This window comes from Gracilinanus agilis, chromosome 3 (genome assembly GCF_016433145.1).
Source record: "Gracilinanus agilis isolate LMUSP501 chromosome 3, AgileGrace, whole genome shotgun sequence".
Classification (NCBI taxonomy): domain Eukaryota; kingdom Metazoa; phylum Chordata; class Mammalia; order Didelphimorphia; family Didelphidae; genus Gracilinanus; species Gracilinanus agilis.
The window spans coordinates 143,313,083-143,334,188 of NC_058132.1; the positions used below are offsets into that span (position 1 = coordinate 143,313,083).

Consider the following 21,106-nt stretch of genomic DNA (forward strand, 5'->3'; position numbering starts at 1 on the left):
ATCTTACATTCAAACCCCAAATTATGACACCTACTTGGATAATGAAATGAAAGAAAACAATGTAAAACTATAACTCATAGTCTATGCCTATATACCTATAAGCCATCAGTCTTCTTTATACAATTTCACTGACTGGTTTTGTAGTTTGTGTTCCAAATTTACTATACAACTTCCCCCCTAAATATGTATACAAATATCATAAAAAGACAACTTACTCTTTTTATCTGAAGAGCTACTAAAATCTACACCACCAAGACCTTCATTGGCAGTAGTTGAAGGAGCTGCAGTAGTTCCCAAAGTTAAGCCCAGAGGATTCTGTCCAAGTCCTACAAAATGACATGTAAAGGAAAGATGTCTTTAAAATACCACTTTCATATTACAGAGAAAAACACTTATTAGGGAGTAGCTGGGTAGCTTGGTGGATAGAGAGCCAGGCCTAGAGATGGGAGACCCTAGTTTCAAATCTGTCCTCAGACACATCCCAGCTGTGTGATCCTGGTCAAGTCACTTAACTCCATTATCTAGCTGTTATTGCTCTTCTGCCTTAGAATCAATCAATACACAGTATTGATTCTAAGATGGAAGGTAAGGCTTAAAAAACAAAACAAAAACACTTATTAACTTGAGCAAAGAATTAATTTTCTGCACTTGACTTTTAGGAGAAAGAAACAAACAAAAGACCAGCTAAAATCAGAAATAAACATTTCTGAGATTATGTCCAGGAAAAAAGGAATTTCAACAAAATGGGTTTAGATTATCCAGCAATTTTACTATAAAGTAATAAAATAACTTCTTGTAGAACTGAAGTTATTTTGAATTTTATGTTTGTTTTCTTTTGTTTTGCTTTAGCTGTTAGGGTTTCTTCAACGTGCTGAACGGTTTGTGTAGAAACTCTATCTATGTATGCAGATCAGCAACTGTCTATGACTTTCTCCGTTTTTCTAGGGCGATGAGAAGAAACAACTTGCCCGTGGTAACACAAGTATATGTCAGAAGCAGGACTTGCCCCATAGGTCTTCCGATCTTCTAGACTGGACACCCTGATATACTAATACACGCTGATATACTAATACACGCTGCTGAATGTTGCAGTCTGCATGGCTGAAGGCAATATCCATATCAATAAGATCACAAATCCAGGAGTATAAAACTATTTTACTTGTAATTGACAAAAAAAAAAAAAATTACTTTCTTATAATGGAAAATTCGGCAACCCTATATTTTGATGTTATAAATAGTATTTTGGAATTATAAAATAATTATTTGAAAAATTTTTTTACTGTATTATAAAATTATAGCTTTAGATCCTGAAGAAATGTTAACGGTCATATAATCCACCCCAATCAATTTACTGACAAGGAAACAGATCCAGTAAGGTTGAGTGGCAAGGTCAAAAAGGTGGTTAGTGACAGACCTAGATTCAAGCTCAGATTCTTTGTCTTCAAATTATTACCATTGTTATTTGTGATTTTTAATAATGAGATCAATGAAGATTAGTTAGCAAAATATAAAAAAATTAAGGCATCATGTTACCTCTTTCTACTCTATGCATATATGTATGTGTGCACACACACATATCATATATATCAATATGTATCACTAAGTTACATGGCCTATTGCTCCTTTCTGATCAAATGCCATCAAGACCTTCAAAGCTTTTGTTTAAAAGATTAAGTGGAATCTCTAGATTAGCACAATCAAAACTGCAAATTCAAGATCAAAGAAAAATAAGGAAAGACCAAGAAAAAAACCAGGAAACAGACCTGAAACAAATGAAGCATAACACATCTTTCCTTTCTAATACTGCTTTGACATTTTCTCAAATGGATTTAAGATAACTTTAGGATGAACATCTATCAAAAATATGTGTGTTGGGGCAGCGGGGTAGCTCAGTGGATTGAGAGCCAGGCCTAGAGACAGGAGGTCCTAGGTTCAAATCCGGCCTCAGACACTTCCCAGCTGTGTGACCCTGGGCAAGTCACTTGACCCCCATTGCCTACCCTTACCACTCTCCCACCTATAAGTCAATACACAGAAGTTAAGGGTTTAAAATTAAAAAAAAAAAAAAATTTTTAAAAAAATATGTGTCTTAGAGATATGAAGAGTAGAAGTTTCAAAAATAGCCAGGAAAATTTGGAGTATAATGGTGTTGAAGCAAGAATAATACAAAGGGAAAAATGACCTATTCAGCCTTATTACCACTTCAAAGCCTTTTTTCTACAAGTGTTCTATTCAAAGCCTACAGTTATTATTTTATAATCCACCAACAAAAGAATGCTATTTAAAAGAATAACCAGACATCAATACTTGTTGTAGACAAACAGAACATTAAAATATATACATATACACACAGATGCCCAGTGAACTCAGCTTTCTAGCAACAGAGTGATTTTAATAGCAACATGGAATGAGGTAACAAAAGCCACAAAGCATTAAAATCCAGTATCCCTTTAAGATGAAACTAGAGATTAGCCATTTGACAAAAATATCACTTTTCTATGGTGCTAGGGATCTCCTCAGTTTGTAAAATGTCTAAATTCCATTTAGTATCTGGCATACCACAAATGCTAAGAAACAGAAAAAAAAATGCATTTAAAAATAAAAGCGACTGCTCAATAATGAAAAATGCTATAGACAAATTTCAAATAAATTATTTTCAAGTTTTTTACTAAAAATTAAATACAGACTTTAATGCTCTCAGAAAATAAACCTGTTCAAAACAGCAATTGAGGATAAAAAGAAAAATTATCTCAACATTGAATCTTTATCATTTCAAGAGGAAATAAATTTTGAAAGAAAATTAACCAATCACCTGATGTTGCTGTGTTTGTATTCTGGAAAAGAGAGCTTCCCAAACCAGCTAAGGCCCCCCCTAGAGAAGGCCCCGTTGATGAAGTTGTAGTTGTGGTAGGTGTTGTACCCAAACTTAAAGTAAAGCCTGTGGAAGCTGCAATGAAAAAGACAAGACTAAGCCATCGAGAAGAAATCCTCCTTCAGACTACAGATTTTTCTTGAATATCCTTCTCCTAAATGTAACCTTACTCCTAAATGAATAGAATCATATTAAAATGGGAATCAATTTCTCTCTAAGCAATAGTTTTCAAGTTAAGCTAAAAAAAATTGTTCCTTGGTACACAATCTTTAGAATCTCTGCATTTGTATATTTATGTTACAATGATTAGAATAACAAGTTGTCCTTCCTGGGAGTTGTAGTCTCCCAGGGCTTACAACAATTTCAAATGACACACTTGATATCCAAAATGCAGAAAACTATTTAGCATTGCTGTGTAATAGAATGACTAAACATATGTTCTTGTTATTAGTTAACCTACATGCCATAGATACATCCTTGTTCCTGGGATCAAACGACAAACCTTCCAAGTTTGCTACCACCAGTTAAAATTAAATAATGTTGACTTTCCCTCTCCCTAAAAGTTTAATTTAGACACCCAAAATTTTAGATATGTACATTTCCATGTTAAGATGGGCCAAATATGCTTTCTATTTTACATATTTCATAAAATCAAATTTTCATATAATTTTCTTAAAATGAGGAGCATTTATACTCCTCAACCAAATAAAAACAAAACTTATTCCAATTTAATGCAACATGTGTTTCTCCCATGACTTTACCTGCTGCTGGAGTTGATGTAAGGGCAGATGAAAGAGAGAGAGGCCCAGCTGAGGTAGAAGTAGTAGGTAAAGCAAATGGTGTGGCAGATGCTGCAGGTTTACTGAATCCTAAACTGAAACCTGTTGTAGTTGCAGATGTAGTGGCAGGAGTTCCTGTAATTAAAACATTTAGGATATCATATAAATATTTTGTATCTGTAACTTGTCAGTTTTCTCATTTGTAAAATGGGTATAATACCACCTGTAGTCCTTCTTCATAGATTGATATGACCAATCAATAAGCATTATCAAAAGTTCTAATTGTTAAGAAGTTCTTCTACATATAAAACCAAAATCTACTTCCCTAGAGCTTTTATCCCTTAATGCTTATCTGGCTTCCAGAGCTAAGCTGACTAAATATAATCTTTCAAATATTTGAAGATGTGTGATATCATGTTTCCCCATTTCCCATTAAACTACCTCTTCACTTCTCTGGAATAATCATAAGATAATAGATTTAGAGAGGACACCATGTCCTATTTGCATATTTTATGGATGAAGAAAAGAAGTTCCAGAGATGTTAACTTACTTGCCCAACATTTTGCAGGTAAGACGTATGATAGTCAAGATCAAAATTTAAGTCCTAAGATTACGAATCCAGCATTCTTTCTACTACTATCCTTGTAGGGAACAGTTGAAATCTCACTCTCACTAGGGAAATCAGAACTTCGTTCAAATACTCCAAGTATGGCCAGATCAAGACAGAATACAATGATTCTATGATACCTCTTTAATTGAATTCCTGTATTTCTTCCTCCTATTTATTCCAAACTATTTGAAATTATTTTATAAACTACATGTATTATTCCAAGTAGTGAAAACAAATTATAGTAAAAAAAAAAAAAGATAAAATGAAATCGCCAAATAGTAATTAAGCAAGCAGATCCTAGTAGATTAGGTAAGAGCAGCAAATTAGACTATCAAAACTACAAATTCGTGATTTTTTTTTCTTTTTAAAGAAATATGCTCTCTTAAAAGTTCCTAATACAATATCATTTAAAAATTATTTTTCTTAAGCGCAATGATTAATTATTGTTCTCAAATCAAACATGGGATTCAAGCAAAATAAAAGAAAAACAACTCAAGATATAGATAAGGACCAACAAATCAACAGCACTAAAGAAGGTAAAACACAAAGACTTCCTTAGTGATTTGGAAGAATGGATACTGACAATGGAAGAGCAAAAGGCACTTGATTTCACTAGTAAGAGAATCAAAGAAGACTGGCTCCAATCTCCAAGTTTCTATTTTGTTTCAGGAAAGCAGTTATATGCTAACAACCTCAGCTTAAGTGTCTGTATGGAATATATAGTAGGTACTTACTATTTACTGATTGAAATTGATTGACTGAAACTTCCATGATAGATGCAATTAATAATATCCTCTAATATCTGTTACCATACTAGAAATATTACTGCACAAGACTATGGGCCTAACTTACCATAGAATGAGTATTTGTATGTGAGTGTAACCTGGGAGAACAGAGGGTTGGGGGCCAGAAATCAAACACATAAATCAGGACTCGCCCTAGAGTTCAGTCACTTATTTTATAAATGAGAAAATGAACTTCAAATGACCATCCCTAATTAGTTGCCAGTGTCAAGTTTTGTGATTTTTAGGTAAAGTTTTTCCAATTTTAAGTTATGTCTCTTAAATAATTCATGAATTTTTTAAAATCTTTTGATATCTTTTAGTTTATTTCATCAATTGTTAGCATACCAAAGAGACTTCATATCTTTCAGCATGAGTAGCATGATAGATAAAAAAAATATTACAAATCCCACAGCCAGGAGCAGTTTCAGGTGTTTTAGTACCTTGGGAGTTGGTTCTAGCTCCTTTGTCTTGGTTATCAATGTTGCTGGGATCCAATGTCATATCATGAATAATCAGTGGTCCAGCTACTACATCAGTCTCATTTTCTTTTCTAGTAGCTTATTATAATTTTTTTTTCACTTTAAAAACTCTGAAATACAATTAAAACAGGGATAAAAGCAATCCCTGGATTCTCAGGGCATTCAAAAGACTTTATTATGTTCAGTTATTTCTGCATTTTCTTCCTTCCATACATCCCTAGCTTTAAAAGTATAGCAAAGTTAGCCAAGTTCTAAGAAAGTCATGCCAATTGTGGCCAAGGGATTAAACACTACAAAAACCATTAATTAGTTTCAGATCTATTGCCAAAATGCTCTTACCTAGAGTTAATCCTGTACCTAAAGTTGTTGCTGTTCCTAGAGACAGAAAAAAAAAAAATAGAAGTTAACAGTTATTGATTATAATAATAGACATTTATATACTGCTTTAAAATTTGCAAAGCACTTAAATATTATTTGAGCTTCATATAAATCCTTGCAACAAATATTACCCTATTTTATTGATGAGGAAACCAACATAAGAGAGTAATGAGTTGCCCAGAGTCACACAATGCTAAGTGTCTGAGAAGGGATTAGAACCCCAAAATTCAGTACTGTAGGTCTCACACTGTAATCATGGTGCTATAGCAAAAGACTTGGAATGATCTACAAGAAAAATAGTATCTTAATAATGCCATGTCATGGGAATGTAGTAATAAGCTCAAAAGGAGAGATTTCATTTTTAATGTTTTTTTTTATTTATATTCCCAGTACCTAGTGAAATGCTTAGTTTGAATAAATACTGATTGAGTATATAGAAAAATTATATTTACTGCAACCATTTAGGAGAGTTTAAAACCAACATCAACCACTAAACATTTCTTAAATATCCACTACAAGTCAAGCACTGTGCTAGGCATTAGGGATACAAAGACAAAACTAAAACAGTCCTTGTATTCCAGGGCCAATAGTCAATTAATTCAATTTTGAAAGGCAAGATGATGCATCAGCCACTGTTTTTGGCTGCCTCTCAAGGAAAGGCGGTCTGTTTTGCTAAGCTTCCAAGCCCAGAAGGAAGAGGAAGGTAAGAGTAAAGGGAAGTAAAGATTTGGAATGGGGGGGGTGGGGGGTGGGCAGGGCACAATGAATGGTCTTTTGATTGAATGACTCTAGAACATCTTAAGTCTGTTGAAAGTTTTGCAAGACTGAATGCCCTGGCTAGATCTCCAAGATATTCTGGGCTGGGAAGTTCAGGGGTGAGCAAATTAGTGGGTTTTTGGGGGTTGCAAGACATCTCAGACAAAACACAAGACTCAGTCAGGACTGGTGAGTCTGGAAGTGAGTGAATCAGAGAAAAGTTGGGTTGCAAGGTATCTGAAGACTGAGCAGCTAAGGCCTGCTGACAAAAATTTTACAGAGTTCTAAATATCTTGATTCTTAGTCCAACAAACATTGAATATTGAAAACAGGTCAAAGAATCTCAGTTAAGAAAGGCAACAAGAAGGAGAGAAAAAAAATTCAACCGAATTTCACAGAGATAGCCCTTTAGGGATTAGATTATAATTCCAGAAGATTCACCTAAATTTAAACCTAAGATAATGATAAAATACTATTATATGAAATGGGCTGGATTTCCCCTAGATAAAGTTGATGTGTTTTGGCCCAGGTTCAGGTCCGAAGAGGACAAAGTGTGTCAAATGTTGAACCTTTACATGAATTCAAAACAGCCTCAGAATGAGGAAGACTATGCTTATGCTGCCCTCTGGCTGCCGTGGGAACATTTGTTTTAAAAGAAAAAAAGAGAAGGTTTTAGAACTATGTTATGAAGACTAGAATTTGTGGAATCTACTTGAAGCTCTTCCTTGCCTATATTCACCAGCTCCAGATCCCCCTCTTCATCTACCACCACTGCCGCCTCCTCTTCTCCAGGCATCAACACCCCCAACTGAGGAGAATTTAGTCTCTCCACCTACTCCTCATGGACCTCTGTGTCAAGAAATTAGACAGCTAGTGGAGAAGAATCTGGGGGTGGGGGTGGGGAATTGGGTAGTGAAGCAGTGCCCATTAAGGGAAGTCCCTCTGGGACAGGGATTCAGATTTATTAATGCTCCCCTGAGTAGTTCTGAGGTTAGAAATTTCAAGCAAGAGAGATAAAAAATCACCTGGAAGATCCTATGGGTTTAGCAGAGCAATTTAATCAATTTCTTGACCCTAATCTATATACATGGCCCAAAACAGTGTCCATATTGGATCACCTTTTCTCGGAAGAGCAGAGCCAGATCAGGCAAACTGTTACAAGAGCTTGGGATCATGCGCATCCTATAGCCCAAAGTGGACAGAGGGATGAACAGAAATCCCCTCTACAAGATCCTAACTGGGAGCACAGCAACCCAGCCCAAAAGGAGAATATGATAGAAATTAGGAGAATTATTATTTAGGGCATAAGAACAGCTGTGCCCCAGAATCAGAACATGAATGAGATGCCTGAAGCCAAACAGTTATAAAAGGGGACCTTCAGTTTTAACTGACATGATTGGAGCTTGAATCTTGGACTCAGGATTATGGCCCAGGAATTTCTATATCTCTTAAAGAACCTGGAGTAGAGAAAACTATTCACAAAAGTGTTGTTATTTACATATTCATAATGTTGAAATCTGTCTTGAAAAAGATTTTAGAAGGAACTTTCTTAAGGATCTCTGCAACCATTTCGGAGCAGAAGGAACAAGTTTCCTGAGAGGACCCATACTTTGTTTTCTCCTTGAATTTATCTCACTATTCCTCAAACCTAAACACCTATACATACCGCCTGTAAGTCATGATTTTGATAACCAGAATCTGGCAGGATGAAAGGAAAGGAGGAGGCAGAAGGGAAAAGGTAGTTGCAATTAGTGAATTCTATATATACTGATCTCTTGTACTCAACAATTGGCATCCCTTAAGCAGGAGTTGGCAACCTTTTTGGCCGTGAGAGCCATAAACGCCATATTTTTTAAAATGTAATTTCATGAGAGCCATACCGTGCTCACAGTGCGCACTCCTGTAACAGGACCTGGAAAAAAATTGACTTTATGGCTCCTGTAGAAAGAGCCATATCTGGCCCTGAAAAGAGTCAGATATGGCTCGAGAGCCATACGTTGCCTACCCCTGCCTTAAGCATCCAAAGCTGGGGGTTGTCCTCTCTCAAGAATGACAATAAACCTGCTGCTTCCTTGCTCTAGCCTTCTGAATCCAGTTTTTCTTAAGTGTGGAGCTTTTGTTTGTTTCATTATCTCATCCCACACAGTAAGGGCATGAAGAAGGGAGAGAATTTGGTACTTAAAATTTTAAAGAAAATTAATGTTAAAAAAATATTTTTTCATGTAATTGGAAAAAAATTATTTTTTTAAAGTACCACTTTGGTGGCTGTATGGTAGAAAGGAGAAATTTGGAACAGGAAGATTAATTAGGAATTTATTGCAATAATCCATCCAAAAGGATTGAGGGACCAAACTAGGTAGAGCTATATAAACTAAAGGAAGGGGATGAACTGGGAAGACACTGTGATGGTAGAATTAGGATTTGCCAACTTATTGAATATGGGGGGTAAGAGAAAGACATCAGTGATGACTGTGAAGTTTCAAACTCCAGAAATAGTTAATAAAAATAGAAAAGTTTAGAAGGGTGGAAGGGGAAAGAGAAAGAGCTGTTAAGAAATGTTGACTTTGAGATTCTAACAAGAAGATTCAATTAAAAATGTCCAATAAGCACTAGTGACAGACCTAGAATTCAGGAGAGATTATGGTTGGATTTATGAACCTAAGAGTCATATGCAGAGATGATAATTAAACACATGAGAGCTAATAGCCTTATCAAGTAAGCAAGCATAGCAAAAGAAGTGAAGAGGGACAGTTTGGGGTATACCCATATCCACAGTTGAAAACTTAACTGTATTTCTCAACATTTAAAATATGCAACATTAAGTTTTGTTACAAATTAACAATCAAAGGGATAAAGGGAAAAATAAACCTTCGCATTTGCTCAAGTAGGACACTTTTAACTTGGAAAAAGTATTGGGATTAAAGTAAGGGAATTTTGGTTCCAATCCTGGTTCTGCCATTTTATTACTTATGTGACAACGGATAAATCACTTAACACCCTGGGGTTCAAGTCTTCATTTATTTCCACAAGTTATGAGCTGACAGTTCCAAACCTGAAGGTGAATTAAAGTACCCTTTCATTAGTCTCATATTCTGTATCTATTTCCTGGATGTCTGATTTTTCAGAAATTATGATGTGAAATTAAACCTAAATAAGTAGAAAGACTTCACCAAACTTTGAGGTGAAAAGTAAAACTCAATTTAAACATTAAATGGCTAAGCCAGCCTAACAATACCAGAATTTCCAATTATGTTCCTGTAAATACTACTATAACAAAAGGAAAAAACTGCTTATAAATTTCAGATACTTTAACATTAATTCAAAAGTTAAAACTCTCTCATGCACAACAGAATCTAAAGAAAGTACTAGTCCCTTTGTGATACTGAGAACTGTCAGTAGTAACTTCTAATACTGTAAAGCAACATGACCAATTAATTAAATTGAAATTAATTTTAATTTAATTTAAATTAAATAAGCTACTCAGCTCAGAGAAGAAGTGTCTAGTATTTATTTCTATGAGCCATGCCAATCCTGCTCTACTATATAATGCCTTATCCTAAATTGGAGCTAAATTGTCTAATCTTGGGCTCTAATTCTAGCAATCTACTCACTGTTATAACACCTTTCATATATACCTGGGTCATTCCAGATATATAGACTAACTAGCTAGATTCTTTTCCCCTTCACTCTTCCTACTTCAACCCTTTCTAACCTCCAGAGCCTTTTAATATCAACTTCCCTCAACCCAACTAGATTTCTTTTTTTTTTTAAAACCCTTACCTTCCATCTTAGAATCAATATTGGTTCTAAGACAGAAGAGCTATAAGGGCTAGGCAATGGGGGTTAAGTGACTTTCCCAGGGTCACACAGCTGGGAAGTGTCTCAGGCCAGATTTGAACCTAAGACCCCCCATCTTTAGGCCTCACTCTCAATCCACTGAGCCATCCAGCTGCCCCTCCCCACTATATTTCTTGCTGGACTGTGTATGAGCAATCATTTATCAACTGCAAAGCCCATAAACTGAAATATGTAAAAGGGCTCAATTAACATGCTGAGGTTAGAGAAGGGCTGAGAAATTTAATTTGTAAAATTGAATAAAATATATAATTAAAAATTAATTATTCCCTACCTGTATTAGTGCCACCTAAAGTGAACCCTGTTGTAGATTTTGAACCAAACAGTCCAGTTCCAAACCCCACAGAAGGAGCAGTTGTAGTTGTTGGATTGGCTGTGCTTCCAAGAGATCCAAAATTGAGTCCTATTGCTGGGGCGCTATTACTTATTAATAAAAATAAAACACAAAACAAAAGCGATTAGTCAATACAATAAAATAAAATTACAGACTTATCAGAATGGAAAAAGAACATGAGCTTTATAATTTCCAATGTGTTCTTTCATTTGAACATATCACATACAACTTTTAACCTTAAATGCCAATTCCTAAAAGAATAATTACCAATGAATTAAGTTTTAATGAAGTAGTTAAAAACATACTTCTCCTTTCTTTTAAAGGAGAGGGGGCAGCTGGGTAGCTCAGTGGATTGAGAGCCAGACCTAGAGAGAGCAGGTTCTAGGTTCAAATCTGGCCTCAGACACTTCCCAGCTATGTGACCCTGGGCAAGTCACTTGACCCCCATTACCAGTCTTTACTGCTTTTCTGCCTTGGAACCAATACAGAGAATTGATTCTAAGGGTGAAGGCAAGGGTTTTTAAATAAACAAACAAATAAATAAATATCCAGAGAAAAATACACATACAGTACATCTCCATCATGCAAATTTGCTCTCAGGATAACATAACAATTCAATCTCACATTCATCTAGCATCTATTATATACAAACAACTCTTAAATGATAGGAGACACAAAGGCAAATAAGAGGTAATCTAGGCTGTCAAGGACTAATGTAGTTTTCCTCTAACTAGTAGAGGCTAAGATAATTACAAAAATAAATTATATATATCAGAACATGATAAAAATATAGATGCATAGTAGTATGGTATAGTCAAGTGGTGTCAAACTCAAACAGGATCCCTGGAGGCAGCATACTAAATTAGAAAAGTATAAATTAACATTAACTATATTTTTATTTATTTTACTAAGCATTTTCCAATTACATTTTAATCTGGTTCAGTTATACCTTTGAGTTTTGGAGGTGACATGCATCTGGTAGATACAGGGTTAGTGTCAAAGTCTAGAATAGCCGAGTTCAAGTCTAGTTCCTGTCCCATATCAGCTGGGTGATCCCAGGCAAGTGACCTAACCTTTAAAGACCCACAGTAACTTTTTAAGTTTACACAATAAATAAATAAATGACGTAATAGTTGTCAAATGGAAAAATCAAAGGGAGTTTCCTCACAGAAATTCTCTATGGACAGCCAGATGGCTTAGTGGATAGAGAGCCAGGCCTAGAGGCGGTAGGTTCCTGGGTTCAAATCTGGCTTCAGACACTTCCTAGCTGTGTGATCCTGGGGGCAAGTTGCTTAACCCCCATTGTCTAGCCCTTTCCGCCTGTCTGCCTTGGAACCAATATTTTGTATCACTTCTAAGACAGAAGGTAAGTGTTTTAAAAGAACTCTCTGCACTGATCAAATGAGGTAAAAGAGTACAAGAAAGAGCTAGAGAGGATGAACTAAGCTTTAAGGATTGGTAAATTTCAAGAGATTAGTGAGAACTGGGTTTGGGCAGAAGAGTATAATACAGTCACAGGCAAAGATGCAAAAGGCACAGCACTTGGTGCAGCTAGTAATCTAGTTTGATAGGAATGTGTACATATGTGAAAAGAAACAACATAAGACAATTAGACAATGCTAGAAGATTTTGGATTCTGACAAGGGCAATCAATACTTTCCCACAAAACATCCTTTGGTGGGGCAGCTGGATGGAGAGCCAGGCCTAGAGATGGGAGTTCCTGGGTTTAAATCTGGCCTCAGACACTTCCTAGCTGTGTGACCCTGGGCAAGTCACTTAACCACCATTACCTAGCCCTTACCACGCGCTTCTGCTTAGAACCAATACACAATATTGATTCTAAGGCAGAAGGTAAGGATTTAAAAAAAAAAATCCTTTGGTACCCACTGTCAGCAAATGATAAAAAAACAGGCTAGATGGATATAGTCTTAATTTAGTATAATTAGCAATGGGGACCTCTTTAAAGGTTTTAAAGATTTGGATGATCAGTGCTAAGCACTAGTAAAAGTACTTTGGTAGATGTTTAAAGGACAGTTTGGAGCAAGATTACACCTGCAGCTATAAAGTGGGCAAGAACAAGATAAGAAGGAAAGCAAGGAACCCTCTTATTAGAATACTGCAGTAGTCCAAATGAGAGGATTGAAAATAGCCTGAACTAGTTTATTAATAGCGGCAATGGAAACGAATAAATCTAAGATAAAATCAATGGAGGGAAGGGAAATATGAATATAATGCTATATTCAATAAAAGAAAATGCCTCTAGCAATTATGACTTCAGATTTCAAAGGAGATTATGTCAAAAATACATATCACATAATACTTTTTTGCATCTAATTTTATTTCTGATTGAAAAGTTACATTTTTTAGCAGGTCACATACTAATCTGATGTATCAATTTCCTTCTGATCACGGTACGAGATGACAGTGTGAACTCCTTATATATTTGTTCATCATCCCGTTTTCTTAGTTCTTCTACCCAATAAATATTAAAAACAAAGAAAATGGCTCTAAGGATAGGCCAGGAATAAATTTCTACACTGCCTTCCCTTTATGTCTATTGCTATATAATCATATTCATTCTTATCTACCCACACACAGACTTTTTTGGATGCAGGGAAATTTGATGTAGCAATATTGCTTATTAGGGTCCTTATATATTTAATAAATTAGCATGTATATGGCACTTATATTACCTCATTTGAGGCTCATAAATAACCCTGTAAAATAGGTGCTATTATTTTCCCTATTTCACAGATAAAGAAACTGAGGCCAAATTGAGCCTGGAAAAGGAAGTAATTTGCCCATGGTCACACATCTAATAGATGTCTATGGCAGAATTTGAACTCGGGTCTTCCTAATTTCAAACCTGGCATTCTATCCACTATATCACCTAGCTACCTCTATTCTTGTTTCACATTTGTTTGATCCATATTAAAATGCTAGGTGATTTAATGTGAAAAATTAAACATTCCAGTACTGAATAAATATTCCCACTTATCTCAAAGCTTATAAATTATTTTGTGAGAACCAATAATTAAAGGCAAGTGTTCTAACCAAGAAATTGCTAGAGAGGGTCTCATTATTCAAGGGGTCACTATAGTAAAAAATCTTAATTCAACAACCCATGACTTCTACTATATGTATATACACAGATATACACACATATATTATAGTCTTCCTCTACAAAAATAATGCAAATGAGCACTCTCCCATATCAATTTCTGATTAGATATCTACCCTTTTCAGTATAAGAAATAACTTTAGTAATAAATACAAATTAATCTAATTGTTTGCAAAATTTCCAGTGCCCTGTTCTGCTATGATAAAGCCTTTGTTTTTGCAGCCATGACCTTGTACAGAGAAGTTCTGAGATCTTCCATATAGAGGGAATTAGTTGTCCCTAAAATGTTACTTATGTTACTACTAAATGTAACATTATTGTTAATATGTAGCTATATATTTTGCCTTCTCAAGTAGTCCAAGTTTACTACAGATACAAATTCATTAGTGAGGGAACAATTATTTTAAAACTATCTTTGTTTATTAAAGCCACTCTCTATTATCACTCTCCTTCCTTTCAAGAAACAAAATTGAAAATATCTTTCTTGATAGAGGAGAAAGAAAAAAAACACTTCCCTGAAAGAAAGAACAAAGTTTTTCAAGCTTACTTCTTGACTTGCCTTCAAAAGATAAAATGTGGACGTTGGAAATTAACATCTGTATTAAGTAGATATTATGTTTACTTACATGTAGGCATATATACATACAAAGATACATTATTTTAACTTTATAAAAGTTAACAGTGTTTTTATTCCTGTTGCTAACTTGCTCGACTTTCTTTTCTCCCCTTTCTGTTGAAAGTCCCCCCCACCCCAATATGAAGGAGAAGAAAAGGACCTGCTTTCTGGCCCACACCTACTCAGTATGGAAATGCAAAAGTAGATAGAGAAATTTAGCAAGTATCTTGAATGAACAACTTTTATATTTCTCTAATATGGAGTTATTTTAATCGGGGCAGAGAGGTGGTACAATGAATAGACTACTGGGCCTAGCAGGAAAATTCATCTTCCTAAGTTCAAATTCAGCCTCAGACATTTACTAGTTGTCTGACCCTGGGTAAGTTGCTTAACCCTGTTTGTCTCAGTTTTCTCCCCTGCAAAATGAACTGGAAAAGGAAATGGCAAACCACTCCAGTATTTTTGCCAAGAAAATCCCAAATGAGGTCATGAAGAGCCAGTCAGACATGATGGAAAAACAAATGTATGCCATATTTTAAATATAACTGGAAATTACCTTAATTAGAAGATTTTAATTTCTTTTAAATGTTCAAATAAACCATTTTTTTAAAAGCCCTTAGATTCATAAGCCAAACTTTGACCTCTGAGCTCTACATAAGACATACATTTTGAAAACTTGGGGGAAAAAAAATATAAAATAGTCATATAAATCACAGAAGAAATTTTTCTGCATATGGAGTAAGCTGAAAAGCCATTTTGCTGCTTTTATCCTATAAGCTAGGTCTACATGTTGTGCTTCAAAAGATCTTGGTAAGCAATTATCCTAAAACTTAGGACCTCCACAGAGGAAAAGAATGAGGGAACCCTAAATATTTTTCAATAAATCTGGTTCCAGATCCTTAGGTTTTGTGAATGATCTTTCTTTTTTTCCCCCTGGTGTGGCAGATGATTTATTAATTATCAATTAATCATTAATTAAGTTATTAATTATTACTATTAAACAAAAGCACTCATAGAGAAACCATTTGCTACTAAATGGTGGGAAAAAAATGGACAGAAGAGGCTTATGATCTCTCCACCTCTTCTAGAAGTCCTTATGAACCTCTAATTTAAATTAAGCTGTCTTAGCAAGATTGAAGCCTGAAGTATAATTATTTCTCCTTTCCTAAGAATAAAGTCCCAAGTATAATTATTCTATCAAGATATTAATGATTACGAGCATCAGTTCTTTGCAAATTTATTAAAAGCTAAGATCTGAACAGCAGGTAAACTTTTCCATTTATTATAGGCAGATAAGATACAGATCAACACCATTCACAACTACTAAAATACTCTTACCAAGATTTCAAAGTCTCAACAGTTTTATAAGTGAAGAGAGTAACCCATCAAGGGAGTAGAAAAAGGGGCTTGCAGCAGGAGCAGGAAAAAATGGGGTATATAGGAAACAAATGCAACTATATTTATTCCAAACAATCCTGCTCCTCTCATTCCGCCTTCTCAGTAGCATGTAGAAATAAAATAAAGTATGTCAAGTGCTTTGCAAACCTTAAAGCACTATAAAAAATTGAACTATTATAATGGAACAGTCTTAGAATCAGTTTCCCTTACTGTGTCTTCAGTTTAAAATGAAGGCTGGAAGAGACACAAACTCAGAGGTTATTAAATTGTAAACTCCTTGAGGGCTAAAATGGTCTTTTGCCTTTCTTTATGTCCCCACAGCTAAGCACAGTATAGTTGCTTAATAAATGTTTACTGATTGACTGACAAGTCCAAGATCACAAAATAGTAAAAAGAGTTGGAATTTGAACCAAGATTCAACTCCAAATTTAGCTATCTTCCCAATATATGTAGGTGCTTGTCTATGTTTAGTTTCTCAGAGAAAAGATGCTGAGGTATTTCTTCAAGATACTTGGAACTAGACACAATCAGTCCTTTATTAAGGATAGACCGTAAACAAGGCAGAGTGGAAAGTCATGGGAGAAAACAGTTCCAGTTGTCAAGGATTTTACAACCTCATTGTAAATATAAGTATATTAACAGTTTTAAAAAGAAATTTGACTAATTATAGATTATATATATTTATAGATATATATTATTATAGATAAATAATATATAAAATATATACTTATTATATATTTTATATATTATATATATATTATAATTATAGATTATAGCTCTGAGCACATCCTAGAAAATACATTAAGCTAGAATAACCAAAGTAAGGATAAAAAGCAAGTAAGAATACTTGAAATCAAATAATTTGTTGAGATGATCAGTCTGAAGAAGATGACTTGAAGGGGGCATTACTGATGTTTTTAAATATCTGAAAGATTCTTCAGAGGAGGAAGGATTATATTGCTTGGCCCCAGAAACAGAACTCACATTAATAGTTGTGAATTAAAGGAAGACAGATTTTGGCTCAATGTAAGGAAGAACTTCCTAAAATAAGAGCTGCTGAAAAAATGGAATGGGTTCCCTTTGTAAGAAACTATCTCTCCCTGTTGTTAGGGATTTTCAAGAAAAGGATAGATGACATGTGGGAAAGAAGTAAATTTTATTTCTGGTTAGTGATGGGGAAGATGTCTCTGAGGTCCCTGCCAACTTCACTGATTAAAAGCTAGGTCTTATTTTAAATAGCAAAGATAACAAACATTTAAGAAGATCATTTAAAATAATTTGTAAAATTTAAAGAAATTAAGAAATTGATTTTTCCTTCATCTACAAATGTCAATAATCTCCAAATTTTTGGACTAACTAGCATACTGTCTAACTACCCAGAGAAATTAAAAAGTACTGTATACATGGGTTGATGTGGACATGATTTGGGAAGTAAACTCTAAATGACCACCCTAGTACAACTATCAATAATATGGAAATAGGTCTTGATAGATGACACATGAAGAAACCAGTGGAAATGTGTGTCGGCCACAGGGGGAGTTGACTGGGGGAGGGGGGGAAGAGTAAGAACATGATCATGTAACCATGGAAAAAATTGTTTCTAAAAAATTAAATTAAATTAAAAAGAAAAGATAGAAAAAAAAGTACTGTATAGCATATTTATTTGTCAAACTAAAATTGATTCAAGGGAATTTTGTGGTAAGAATTTCTGAATATTCCTTAAAACAGAACTTAACCTTTTTTAGTGTGTCACAAACTCTTTTGGCAATTTAGTGAAGACTATCAACAGAAAACAGAATGTTTTTAAATTTACAAAATGAAAGACATAGGATTCTAAAGGAAATCAACTCTACTGCAACAATTATTGAGATATTTTTAAAAACAAGGTCATGGACAGCAGGTTAAGAACCTCTGCCTTAAGATAATTTAACAATCAAGGGCAACAAGATAGAGAAAATACTGCCCTAGGAGCTAAATGCTCTATTAGGTTTGTGAATATGAATAATTTGCAAATCTTTTTGACTCAGTTTTCTTGATAGATTATAAACAGAAGTATCTCGCCTTATTCATCTATCTCTTTACTTCTAAATTCCTATCATTCTCTACATTTATTAGGGCCCTTAATAAATTAGAATTTGTTTAACTGAAGTACAGAGGGAGTTGTCTAACCAAAGTTGGATATACCACTAAAGAAATGAACTTCTTAGAGATGTTATAGGGATAACTCCTGGTGTCAAGGAGAGGAAAGTTCAAAGAACGACATAGGATCATAGATTTAAGATTGGTAGGAAACTCAGTAGTTGTCTAGTCTAGTGATGGGCAAATTTCAGCCTGAGGGCCAGATTGGGGGGGTGGGGGTGGGACTTGAAACGTTTGATCCTGCCCCTCCCTCCACATTATTCCTAATCCGATGAATACAATGAGTAGGAGATACAATACAAGGAAATTTAGAAAGAGTTGCCTTAGGAAAAAACTGACAGATGAGCATTTCCTTTCCTTTGGCCTCCTCTTTAAAAAGTTTGCCCATCACTGGTCTAGTCCAATCTCAATTCAGATTAGGAAAACTGAAGCCTGTAGAGGTTAAATGACTTGCTCAGGATCACAAATGTAGGTAGTAAATGAATGAGGCAAGACATGTACAGAAATCCTGGCTCCAAATCCAATAATCTTTTCACTATATAACATCATTCTCACCAATAAAAATGCTATGCTAGATTGTACTAAATTAGACTACATCTACCTAGCCTGGTATTTCTTTCTTGTTGACAATGAGTACAATGACAATGAGGATCTTTTTGGGGAAGTATGATTGGCCTTACTGTTAATCCAAAATCTTCTACATTCCAAATTATCTTTAATAACTTATTAGGTATCTACATAATGTCAAGAGACCAAAAGTTAAGAAAGCCCCAAACTGGTGGGCTACCCGTGGAGTCTATGGGAGGATCTGAACAAAAATCACATAGGATAAGGCTTGGATAAGTTATGATTTGTATTGATGGAAGACTCACATTGAAGAATACATATTCATTGATTTATAAATATAAATATATATTATAAATATGCGCTCTCTTCAATTGCATAAATTCTTTATTAACTAAAATACTTTGCTTTCATTACAATAAATTTCTTCTAATGGTATTTTATGCCTCCACTATTCCTCAATTTAATTATTATATACGAAGGAATAGAGTTGGTAAGAAAAGCTGCAATTAAGTATAAGTTTTTGTTGGTCTCCCATCAAAGTCAATCACATAGTATAGAAACACAATTATCTCTTCTCACCCACCCAAAGTTTTCCAAAATGCTGACTTGATAAATATCAGTGATCATCCAACTATACCCCTTATTATTTTATATACTTTAACAATAGTTCTCTCTATCAACACCTTTATTAGATCTCAAAACTCTAACTGTAGGCCTATCACCTTGATTTTATTTAACTACTTATAAACCTTATCTAGATCTATTTCTGTGGCAATCAGAAATTACTGAACAAAAATGTTAAATATATGACAGCATATCTATAACTGCAAAGGCAGTGACAGAGTTTTTCTGGGAGCATGAATATCTGAATTCACATATTGCCTCTGACATAAACTGGCTATGACCTCTGAAAAATCATTTAGCTCCTCAGTTCTCTAGGCAACTCTCTTAAGACTGAGTTGCAAAGAAAGGATGACCTACACTGATAGTTATTTCTTCATTTAGGAGTTCCTTGTAACAGTAAAATCATAGGTCTAGCCCTGATAGCAATATAAGTATTGAATCAGTAACATATATTTTGCATTCTGAATTTAAGACAATGCAAAAATTCCAATCTAAACTTGGGTGAAATTCTAATATTTATTCAACCCAAACCTATTTAGTGGCTACCTACAGACAAATTATAATAATATAAAGGTGATAATTCAAGAACACTTATAAAATTTGTACTTGCTGTGCAAAACATGGCAGAACAGGGAAGCTAGGTGGTACAGTGGTTAGAGTATCAGGCCTAGAGTCACAAAAACTTTATCTTCCTGAGTTCAAATCTGGTCTCAGACAGTTACTGGCTATGTGACTTTGGTCAAGTCACTACTGTTTGCCTCCATATCCTCATCCATAAAATAAGCTGGAGAAGGCAATGTCAAATGACTCCAGTATCTTTGCCAAGAAAACCCCAGAGGTTAGAAAGAGTGGGACATGACTGAAAACCGAACAAAGTACAGAACAGTAGAGGTAGTAGATGCTGGAGATACAAGGAAGAAAAAAAAATGAATGCCCACTTAATCTAGGGGGATAACTATAAAACAAGTTAGACAGTAATAAAGTGATAAAAGTAGATATAGCACTAGACTAAGTGTGTGGATTCCTAAGTTTGAAAGCCAGAATTTTGTATCTACTGACCTCCTAACCTCCTAGGGAAAGTCACTTAACTTCAAGGAGCCTCTTTTCTTTTTTCTTTTGGGCAGGAATAGATGAGATCACTAAGCTCTCTTCCAATTCTAATATTTTGTGAAATCTCTGAAACACAGTAAAGATCAGAGAAAAATAAGGCTAAGAATGAAAGAGTTACTTCTAGTTGGTAGATCAGGTAAGACTTAATGGAAAGAATAGAACTAAATCTCTGAAGCCAAGGAACTAATTACAAGCTAAAAGGGCATACAAGAAACCTAAACATATAAATGTAATATAAAGCAGGATGTGACATACAAAAGATATATAGTGTATGGTATGGACCTGGGGATGGGAAGCAAGAAACCATGGGTTGGATGTGGAAGAAAAGGAAGTGAAAGAAGACTCCAAGGTCCAAAGTTTGAGCTCTGGAGTGTGAGAATAGTAGTAAGATAAACAATTAACAACAACAAGAAGAAAACAAGAAGGATCTCCAATACCAAATGCTGTAGAATTTATTAAAATTACTCTATCCATGGGAGTAGCAAGGTGGCTCACTGGATTGAGAACCAGGCTCAGAGATGGGAGGTCCTGGGTTCAAATATGACCCAGACACTTCCTAGCTATGTGACTCTGGGCAAGTCACTTAACTCCCATTGCCTAGAAGCCTTTACTGCTCTTTTTCATTAAAACCAATTCACAGTTTTGGTTCTAAGACTGAAATTAAGGGTTAAGGAAAAAAAAAT

The 21,106-nt window shown here is 34.8% G+C and overlaps 1 protein-coding gene across 1 annotated transcript in view; it reads right to left on the reverse strand.

The window, feature by feature from the left end:
- The window catches only part of NUP58 (nucleoporin 58), a 43,508-nt gene extending 32,030 nt beyond the window's left edge, over positions 1-11,478 (reverse strand). Inside the window, exons 1-6 of the mRNA XM_044668969.1 lie at positions 11,417-11,478; positions 10,789-10,937; positions 5,865-5,900; positions 3,634-3,786; positions 2,813-2,947; positions 216-326 (exon numbers count right to left, since the gene is read on the reverse strand). Coding sequence (XP_044524904.1) covers positions 216-326; positions 2,813-2,947; positions 3,634-3,786; positions 5,865-5,900; positions 10,789-10,937; positions 11,417-11,478 — 646 coding nt within the window. The remainder of the gene's footprint in view (positions 1-215; positions 327-2,812; positions 2,948-3,633; positions 3,787-5,864; positions 5,901-10,788; positions 10,938-11,416) is intronic.
- Positions 11,479-21,106: the final 9,628 nt, after the last annotated feature.